The sequence below is a fragment of the Periplaneta americana genome, chromosome 15 (genome assembly GCF_040183065.1).
Source record: "Periplaneta americana isolate PAMFEO1 chromosome 15, P.americana_PAMFEO1_priV1, whole genome shotgun sequence".
Lineage (NCBI taxonomy): Eukaryota > Metazoa > Arthropoda > Insecta > Blattodea > Blattidae > Periplaneta > Periplaneta americana.
The window spans coordinates 21,400,614-21,412,081 of record NC_091131.1 but is presented as its reverse complement, the minus strand read 5'-3'; the positions used below and the strand labels follow the sequence as shown (position 1 = coordinate 21,412,081).

Below are 11,468 nucleotides of genomic sequence, written 5' to 3'. Positions count from 1 at the left end.
TCAGCTTCGACGCCATTCCTTAAACTGTTCCTTCCAACTTGTATCTGGACGACCTACACGAGTGACCTACACGAGTGTGTTCAAGTAGCAGCAGCAGCAGTAGTAGTTCTCCACCTCAGCTGGTGTCTCAAGCCAGACAGAGAAACTAGAGGGGGTGAATTGCAGGAGACGCTATTCTGGTGTTACAAAGGAGTAATGCTTCCATATGGCTTCCATTCCTGGAATAGCTTTTGACTTCCTATTTTCAGTGAGCCGTGACCTGCAGGGTGCGAATTAAAGGGGAGGATGGGGAGGGGATTTCCCCCCTGTTGGAAAGTTATCACACAGACTGCTCAATATACCAATGAACCAACATGATTACAAAGAAGTGCTAAACACAATCAAATACATAGCACAAGAAAACTGATACAACCCCAACATAATAGATAACATAATACGAAAGACAAAACATAAGAATACAACACAAACACAAGAGCACAAAAAATATATCACACTAAAGCCCGGTTCAGACGGTGATGGATTCCAAGGTGGCTGCGTGGTCACTCACCGGAAGTAATGCGCTCTGGTGGCTCCGTGGATGGCTAGCTTGCAGGATTTCGAGGGTAGGTTCCTTGCTATTTTTCGTGATGGTTTGCAGGCTGGAAACCAAAGATGATCATATAATATCACCACTGAAACCATGTCGCCATGTTCGTTGTTTTCCAACTAAACCTGTTTTTTTTCTATATTCTTTAGTTTCTAAGAAACAATTAAATATCGGACTTTAGCTGTTTTGCACTTATGGCTTAATTATTTTATTACGACATTTACTACTGTTAATGTAGGACTTTGGTTGTTTTTCACTCACGGTTTAATTTCTTTTTGACCATGAGTGTTGGCAACAGATGAAGCAGCAGATGATTTTCCAATTTGAACTGTGAAAAGAGCCAGCTCCGTGGGAACAACTACCATGAATGAATGAATGAAATGAAATGCGCACAATGTGCATAGGACTTGTAGGTTAGTCTTTGCAGAAGTTTGTGAGCGAGGTTTTCCTTTCTCGGCAGTTTTCAACGTGATATCGTCCACATGGCTTCTGACACAGTGCACATACACATTCGTCGTTGGGTTCGTGGTATCTCTTGGTGGTACAGATCTTATGGTGAAAACCATGTACTGAGTAACGGGTCACTATGTGTCTCAGTTCGTAGTTTGTGTTTGCCCAGTCTCTGGTTATCATGGCGTCTGTTATGTAGAACTCGCTCCAGATGGCGTTCTTCTTTCCTCTGAGTACTTCCAGGGCTTTCTCGTATGCTGGGGTGTTCGGCATGCAGAGTTGTGTTCTAATATCTTCAATGAAGAAGCGTTCCTTCATTAGTTCGTATGTTAGTCTCGAGAGAGTTGTTCTTCCTACTCCTAGTACTCTTTTCATGAAGGATGAACAACTACCATCACCGTAGGCAACACGGGAGCCAGCCAGTCAGCACGCAGGCTACCAGAGCCTTCTGTAACTAAAGAAGGCTCTGAGGCTACCCATCCGCGGAGCCACCTTGGAATCCATCACAGAAACACCCACAGTCTGAACCAGGCTTTACATACGAAAACAAAAAACACACACAAGATTGCAACTTCATTCAAGAAACTAAATTACAACATTGCATACAGAACAAGTAATACTCTACAAAAACTTCTCAACACACAAACAAACAAGTACAACCACACAGGCGTATACAAACTCAAATGTAACACCTGCAACAACTTCTACATAGGACAGACAGGCAGATCATTTCAAACACGTTACAAATAACACATAACAGCCATTAAAAAATTGCAAAACACTTCCACATATGCAGAACACGTCACAAATGCTAAGCACACCTACAGAGACATCAACACAAACATGGAAATACTGCACATCCAACCAAAAAGCCAGAAACTCAACACACTAGAACAATATGAAATATACAGACACACAAAAAACACATCCAAATGAAATTCTCAACACACAACTCAATTTCAGAACACACACTTTTTGACTCCACATTACACTACACAAACACACCCCCACAGGAAACAAAACAAAAGGCGCCAAGACCAGCAATAACCAATTCTGAAGAAGGCCAATAGCAGGCCGAAACATGTTAACCAGGTACAGTTAAATTTACCACGAGAAAGACATATAATACTGTGAATTTTATTCGTAACAACAATGTAATTTATTCGTAACAACAATAATTCCTTTCTACAATTCACTTTAAACGCTCTCGTCAACAATAGGTTTTTCACTCAACACAGGATTCGTGATAGCACTCCACTGACGGCAATGACAATTTACTTGGACTATTACGAACAACAATGAACTGTTAATCTTAACTAATATTTACAAAGCACTATTTACAAATCAGAACTATCAGTTCTCAGTTCACAGTTCTTCTATCTCAGTCACTCGAGTTCACAGTATCTCGAACCACAGACCTTCAGAGACAGTTCACTGTACTCGAACTCAGGTCCCTCCAACTGCGGTCCACTGCACTCGAACTCAGGCCTTCGGATGCTGACGCAGTTGCGGACGCACACTCGAGTCGAACTCCGGTACACAAGACTGGCTTGCTTGCTCTGGCTTTCTCACTGACTGGCTGACTAATCAACTGAAAAACTGCTGTCGTTCCTTCGCGACCGTAATTTATAAGCGACGTAGCCTCGAAAGTTCGAATTCGCGAGTCTTCCACTTCGACGGATTTCTCGGCCTCTCTAGGCAAGCAGAAGATGCGCGCGCAAACTCCCTCTCCACTCTCTCGCCGCGCGCCGTCCCAAAGTGCTCCGCGCGATCTTCTCTCTTGCGGGACGCTGGTCGTGAGTTCGAATCTCACGTCGCTGTCACAATACATATTCCGAAATATTAATATCTGTGACCAGGATCGTATACAGGAGAGGATAGCAATGGCAAATGAAGCTTTTAACAGAAAAAGGCGCATCTTTTGCGGACTTCTGCAGAAAGGGCTTAAGAGAATAATGAAGTGCTTTGTGTGGTGTGTGGCGGCAGAAACATGGACACTACGACGAAGTGAAGAGAAACGACTAGAAGTGTTTGAAATGTGGATATAAAGAAGAATAGAACGTGTGAAATGGACAGACAGAATAAGAAATAGAAAAAATGGGCGAAGAAAGAATAATGCTCAATCATCAGGAAGAGAAATTTAAATTGGTTAGGTCACTGACCAAAAAGAAATTGCCTACTGAAGGATGAATTGGAATGGAAGGTATGATAAACGGAAGAAAAGTTCGGAGCAGAAGATATAAGATGATTCAGATAGGCTACCGTACTTTAGATAGCTACGATATAATTATGTAGTAGGTATGGATTGTATGCAGAGATGAGAAAGTGGAAAATAGGAAAGTTAGAATGTTTGCCGTGTATTGTGGGTCCCTATCACCACGGCATGGCGCGTCCTCAGGTTGCGGATAGAGGAGACGGCCTCCTGAGATTATATATATACCTTGGGGATTTAATTGAAGTGAATTTTTATGGCAGGCAGAGTATCTCATGCCCCCATGTTTTAAATTGCTATCAGTGCACTTCATTAGAACCAAGTACCCAGCCTCCTGATATGGAGGATAGTTGCGAATATATTGAATAAGCAGTCGTGGACAGCTGGTAAGGGATGGTCCTCCAGCTTGGGGGTTGGGCGAAGGGCTAACAACTCATCACCGCAAAAAACAGCTTGTTACGAATCCATACAATAAGATGGGCAGGGTATGTAGCACGTATGGGTGAATTCAGAAATGCATATAGAGTGTTAGTTGGGAGACCGAATAGAAAAAGACCTTTGGGGATGCCGAGACGTAAATGGGAGGATAATATTAAAATGGATTTGAGGGAAATGGGATATGATGATAGAGAGTGGATTAATCTTGCACAGAATGTTGGGTATGGAGTGAAAGACCTTTACTTAGGCAAAAACTATGAGTGAAATAAAAGTATTTCATATTTTCCTTTCTTCGAAAAAAATTGTTCCATCAGTGGGCGGTTACACCCATCTCGATATTTATGTTCTCTGATATAACTTTACGCCATCTAGTGAGATTACTTTTTAACAATGTGGCATCTGGTGACCAAATTTAGTACTATGTTGGGATATACACGGAAGTGTTCATTTTGGAGTGTAGTATCTTTACTTTTTCAAACACTCCACAGGTTTGTTGTGACGTAAAATCATCCGATGTTATACTTGCATTTCATTGGTTCCTTGTGCGTATGGTGATCAGTTACGAATTATCATGGCGGACCCAGGAGGGTGGTCAATAAACCAACAGCAAGAAATGTCGGATTTTGACAGCGCGAGTAATTTTACAGCGGGAGATGGATTTAATATCAGTGAACTTAGTGGTTTGGATGGTATGTAAGAGATTTTTTAGTCATATTTGTGTAGTATTAGTAAATTTATTTTGGCGTACGCCCACTCTTATGGATCGTCTGCTTATAATGCAGACCTATATGTGTAGCAATTTATGTAAACATGCATATGTATTCGTATTATTTTTTGTGAAAATAATATTGGGGTGTTAAGTACATTGTTCATTGATAATCCGTAACATATTATCTGGGGCACATATTTTTTTTGTTGGATTTCATAACCTATCGGTTGATGTAATGTCAAAATAATGTTTCGAAGCTCTCTCAATTCAGATTTTGAACCTATTATGCACGAATAACCGGGTTAGAAGATTTTAAATTGCATAATACTAATGAGTTTTAGTATTTTTGTTTTTTTAGATTCAATGATTCTGTACCAACTGCTCTGGTTGTGAATTTTTTTTTGTGTGTAATGGCTAAGCTATGACAATGAAGGCCACTTCCTAAAACAACCACCTGAAATTTTGTCAGGTTTGTCTCAGCCTAATTCGGAATGTAATTCTGTATGTATTTTGGGGAGGAGGTACGCTCTTATGACTATCGCTCTCAAACTCTCACTAGCTCTTAATGAAAACAATGAAATGCACAGGGACAAGTGATTGTAGGCTACTTCCATTGTGGTTAAATTAGTGGAACAAAATGAATCTGTGAAAGGTAAAATTTGAATGTATAAGTTAAATCATTAATTTATTGATTTAATAAATAGAACTACCTGTGCGCTAGTTTCTACGCGCTTATATAAAATAATATTATTTGCCACATACATTAACTTAATCCACTGATGACAGCTATCATATAAATAATCTCTACAAATGCATTTAATTAATATTATAACACCAGATAAACTACGGAATTTGTGAAGGACTGAAGTGTCCAGTGTATGGAAAATCACCATTAAAACCGAAGAAATTTACACCCCAGTCTCTGACAAAAACACGTCGTAAATCTGAGATAGTAAACACGAATAAGGTATGTACAAAACAGACATAACTTATGACTCAGTGGTTCTTTATGGATAATACCAAAATGAGTAGTGGTACGTCAGTGTCGAATCTAGATTATACTGATACTTGATGTAGATCAGTGTTTCCAATATTTTTAGCCTAATGCCCACTTGTGAGAATTGGAAGTTGTCCTTCTCCATGTAATAAACATGCTGAAATCGGCGATAATAACCTTAAAAGGATGTTATATTACATTATTTTATGGGCTTATTAATATAAACGAAGTACAATACAAGAATATAAAAAATACTAAATTTGCCCATACTTCTGATCAACTTACCTTCTCACATATCGCTGAAATGCTAAGTTGCCAGATTGATAATAGGTCTGTACCTTGTTTGAAATAAGAAATGATTACTAAATAACTGCACGTTTTAGTAGCTTAGCTTACAATTCTTATGAATTAAATTAAAAGATATTTAATGTGTATAAAAATAAGTCTAATTAAACGTAGGTACTGTAAAGTATTAAAATAAATTTAAGACCAGTTTGTTAAATATTTTGTTGTCTATATTGTTAGCATAAAGTTACCATTGTAACATCCATAAGGAAATCTAAGCATCCTTTTACCGTTCCCATAAGATTTTCACCCCCCTGTCCCGAAAAAAGAAAACTCCTCCTGGGATGAGGTTGGCCTACTACCCAGGTTAGGAAAGCCATTGAATTCTTATAGAACTTTGTGAAAATGGTAATGTAAGCGTTATTTACAGGAAATTCATGATATAAGTTGAATTTTTCTTTTTCCTTCCCCCCCCCCCCCCAATTCTCTAATTTCATTAACCCAGCAATATTCGAAGTGAGTATAATTTTGTTAGAATTTAGAAATAATTAATTCTTGATGAGTTAGCAGAAACTGTTGAGACGGCATTTAGTGTTAGTTGGTAGTAACGCCTTTCTGCCTTAAGGGGTTAGGTACAGCTTACAGCAGTAAAATTTTTGGAAATATTCAACATTTTTTCCCTCCATTATTGTATCTTGTACAGTAATGAAAAATAGTAGGGATGTGTAAAACACTGTCCTTCTGCTATATGAAAATATTTTTACGATTTAAAAAAATTATATATACCTCTATATATATATATATATATTTTTTTTTTTTCAAAATTCAAAATGGTAGCAGTTCACTGTGCAGTGAAGAAGCATTTCCCTCATAACTCATAAACTTGTTAACTTTTTCATGTTCTCTCTCTTTCATTTTATTGCTGAAACTCATGTTTACAATATCATACTGTTTCAACTACATTCATTAATAAATAATATATTTTTTTTTTATTTTGTGTTAGAAGAAATTTGACCATTTTATGAAATGAATTTATTTTTTATCAGACAATCCATCAAAGATAGAGAAGTGATCTTGCATCATATTGTAGATACGACATACATTAATACACACAAGAAATTTCATCACAGAATGTTGGGATAGTTTTTGAGTTATGTGGGAAACTCTTCATCATTACACAGTGAACTGAATTTTGGGGGGGGGGGATAATAATTCATTCATTCATTTATTTTATTCCATAGATCTTACATGAGCACTGAAGCTTTAAGATGTGGAACAAGTAAAAATTTTACAATTTTTACAAATGTTTACAGTTTTACAATTTAGTAATTTTCTACAATTTTTTACAATATTTTGGCGAGATGTAATGAGATGAGGTGAGGTCCGAGGATTCGCCAAAATATTACCCGGCATTTGTTTTTAAATCGTAAATATATATATATATATATATATATATATATATATATATATATATATATATATATATTTTTTTCGTGTAGCAGGACAGTGTTTTACACATATTAATTTTCATTATTGTACAAGATACAGTAATGGAGGAAAAAAATGTTGAATATTTTCAAAATTTTACTGCTGTAAGCTATACCTAACCCCTTAAGAGTACTGTGCCGAAACATCATTCAGAGCATTGTGAAGAATGTCGGGTAACGCAACCATGTGGACTTTGAGCCAATAAGAATCTCACCTCATTCCAATATGATTCTGTTTGTGTGTGTTGTCAGAACAGCATACCAGCTATGTCTAACCTAAAAGCAATGTTTGGGGTTTGAAACCTCCAGCCATAGTCATTAACTCCCACGACAGTTATCTGTTCAGTAAGTAATACACTATATGACCGGAGGTGGGAGGTACTTGTGCAAACCACGCAGATTACAAAAAAAAAATAATAATAATAATTGTAAATATGTGCACTTACGTTTGTATTGGTCTTTATTATGACAATATTTCAAGTTTGTCTACCTTCTGTACAGTACTTAATGTATTTAGTTTTGTCCTTTGCCATTACGAATACAACACTGCTACAAAATATAAGTTAAGTGTTCCACTCAACTAGAGGGTAAAGACTAATGTAATTTTTATCCTTTTTTTAGTACTGCTTATACTTTATAGTTTTATTCTTATAGACAACATAGGCCTAGTTTGTTAAACTTTTATTTTATTTTATCGACTTATTAATTAATTATTAGGCTACTATTTAAATATTTTATTGTAACAGCCTGTATACCTACTAAGTACACTAATTAGGCAGTTTAACATTTCCATAGCGCATACTGTAAGAACACCGATCGAAGACAGTTTTCAGTTTATAATACCCTTTAAACAATCGAGATGACTGATTGTCGACTGTGATACTTCATTGGGTGTTTGCTTTCTGCGGAGTCAGGACACGTGGCAGCCAGCCTGCTATGTATAGAACGGAGCGAGCGAGCGCGTCTATATCGTGACTCTCGATCAGTCATTCTTAATGAAATGCAGAGCTCTAATTCAGAGTCCAAAGAAGTCGTCACGTAAATTGGGAGAACTGAGAATCCTAACACTGTGCATCAACAGCCACTATATGGCTAAAAAATCGATATATTTACTCTTTACTGACCAGCACTACTTTTCGTGTGCCATTCTGTAGCCTACGTTATAATAAAATAAATACTGTCTGCGTGAAGTTAAATTTGCTGTACTTTACAAAATAGATGAATGACGTGCAGTGTTTTATGACATGGTTTATGTCCAGTACAGTTACTTCATTAATTAGCAACTGACAAGGGGGGATATACAGGTTTGAGCACTAAAAAATTAGGGAAATTAATTTTTTTTCTCAGCAACTAATGACTCTTTCACCATGCAATTTGTCATGCTCAGTATTCACTGCTTCTGCAATTATAGACTATTTTCATATTTACTCAAAATTTCATCATTATGCATACTTATCAAAACAAAAAAGTGGCCGTCATTGTGCACTGCTGTGCCGTTTTTATGGTGATGTCCACAAATATGAATATTTCTGAGCCATTCTTTTTTCTATTAATTTATTCCTGAATGTTGTTGTTGTTTTCTAATGCCAGGCGTTTGATATTAAAGTCATTTGACCTTTTACACTCCAATATTTTTCAAAGATATTATCATGGCCAGCCACTGAAGCACAGATTTTGAGGTGTTCCGAATCCATTTCTTGGTTTGAGTTGCACAATGGGCAGTTAGGGGACTGATATATTCCAATTCTATGTAGGAATTCATATTGGAGTGAAAATGGCAAGTTGTAGCCGATTTAAGTGAACACCATATTTTAACGTTTTGGTGGCTACTTCATTCACACACAACCCCCAGAATGTCTGGAGGACCACACCTGCTGTTGGTCGACGGGTCCACTGGACCTAGCTGGGAGATCTTGTTGATCACCAGCTTTCCCTCCTTAAGCCACTGAAGGACGATTTTAGTGCCATAGCAGGTCAGCACTAGGAACAGAAAAGTAGAAAGAGGAGGAAGGAAAGTGAAATGAACCCCTAGGCCTCGAATGCTCTAATGCCGTCGGGGTCGAAGAAAGTAAGAGTTCAGTCAGAGGCCTGGATAGGAAAGGGTAAAATTAGGTATTGGTTAGAGGAAAATTATACCAAATTCTGTCATTAACTCATCAAGCTGACCAGTGCTAATTGATGAGTAGCCCCTCCCTTTAGTTCAGCTTGTAAAATTATGCATACTAACAGCTGCACCACGGGAAGGTAGGGATGGGACATTGGGTATTTGTCCAGGTTGGTTCCTTAAAACCTTTAATGGGAAGGATTAATGGCTCTCCCCCCCTGTATCTGACAGATACCCTTTTGCAGCCATTCCTGAATGTCAAATGAACAATATGAACTACAATAGAAGTATTTTTTTTTTTTAATTTCTTATGAGAAGTTAAATTTTTTATGGTTTTAGGTAAAAAAAAGTTTTTAAATAAACTATAAATGTCACAACAATAATTGTAGTTCAGCTTGTTCACAAGTATATGAAAGACAGTTGCATGGAAAATTTTACTGCGGTCTTAAAGTCTTACCGAGTTATCACAAAAACGATTTTGAAAAATACAAGTTGCGGAAAATGAGCTTTAAATATGCCTTATGTGTGGAGAGCTAAATAAATGCACGCTTGCACGTTTATGGTCATATCTACCAAAATATTGCATATATTTTAAAAATTTCTTCACTGACATGAAGATAAATGTCCAATCTTTATATTAAAAGATTAATTGAAAAATTGCTTTTTTTTTTTTTTTTTTTACCCACAAACCTGTTTATCCTCAGTATCGATGTTACCTGATTCTTTTGTGCACACAAGTATTCTCATGGCTGCTTTTGCAAACTGTTATTGATATATTTGATTACATATAACTTTCTTTACATTCCAGATTTGATCACAAACTGCGAAAATGAGTTGTTTGCCAAAAACACTCATTTGTTCAATGACGAAGCCCTCCTCTCTCAGCTGGCAGATGACCCATTGGAAATTGAAGATGACGTTTCGTTTGACTTCCTTAATTTACCCAATACGCTGGAGTGCATGTCACAGCCACAGCAACCACCGCCTCCTCCTATACAACAACAGCAGCAGCAGCGCCATCATCAACAGCAGAATCACAAACAGGTCTTATCCAACCACTTTCTCACAAACTCTAATTCTGTTCAGCAAGTACCTCAGAAACCACCTATTGTACTGCAGTCACAGAAGCTTATTCAGACACTTCCCGCTCAGACTGTGCCGGCCTCTCTGACATCTCCTCAGAACACTCAAGAAAGTAATGTGCTGCCCTCTCCCATACAGCAGAGGGTCGCGGCACCTGTGGGCACAGTTGCTTCAAGCCCCACGACAATTCTGTTGCATTCGACGGGTTTGGCCCAGCCAGCACAACAGCACAACCAGAAAGCATCGGTAACGTTTGGAAATATTCAGACAACAGTAGGCGGTCAACAACAGATCAACCTGCAGGCCGCTCCTGCTACAGCAACCCTGCAGAATTCTCATGTACAGCTGCAGTTGCAGACCCTGAAACAGCGGCAGCAGGCTGTCAAACAGGCGCCTGTACAGAAGATACAGCAGCAGCAAAATCAGCTACTGACGTTGCAGAGCATGGGGCAGCTGCCAGCAGATAACATGCAGCAGGTAAAGTTCATCAAGTCATATCGATGACCAAGAAGTGACACCTCATATCTAAGAAAATGATCATTTATTATGTTCACAAAATTGGACAGTTAACCAATATTGTGTCCTAGAGTAATAGTAATGTATGTTACAAGAGCGGTATGTTGACGTTTTCATGTTCGAGGAAAAGATTAAAAAAGCTCAACTACGTTTCGCTTTTTCAATCTTTTCCTCGAACATGAAAACAAACATACCGCTCGTGTATCGTACATTATTTTGTGCGAAGATCGTTTATTACATACCTGAAAGACGAATTTCTAATTAGTTGCAATGAAATCTCCATCTTGGTTTCTGTTTAATGACGGCAACTTTAGAAAACAATAATATCTATACTCCAGCAGGCCGTGATACACGTCTATCTTTTTTTTCCCCCAGTCTATAAATGCAAACTTAAAACAAACGGTAAGGTTATGTAATGATTTATTTTTCATTTTAATATTTTAACAGTATTATTTATATAACATATTGCAGTAATAACATTGGCATCAGGAGTCTTGTTGATTTTTTCACGGCTTCCTTAATGTTACTTGTATCAGGAATACAATAGTTTTCGTGGAGTAGTAGACTTTACTTAATTTTCGCAAATATTTAAAAACAATAA

General features: G+C 37.6%; 1 protein-coding gene across 1 annotated transcript in view; it reads left to right on the top strand.

Annotated features, from left to right (window-relative positions):
- Positions 1–4,219: 4,219 nt before the first annotated feature.
- Positions 4,220–11,468, top strand: part of SREBP (Sterol regulatory element binding protein) — a 45,985-nt gene continuing 38,736 nt past the window's right edge. The window contains exons 1-2 of the mRNA XM_069846797.1: positions 4,220–4,375; positions 10,077–10,828. Of these exons, the coding sequence (XP_069702898.1) occupies positions 4,258–4,375; positions 10,077–10,828 (870 nt within the window). The 5' untranslated portion in view covers positions 4,220–4,257. The remainder of the gene's footprint in view (positions 4,376–10,076; positions 10,829–11,468) is intronic.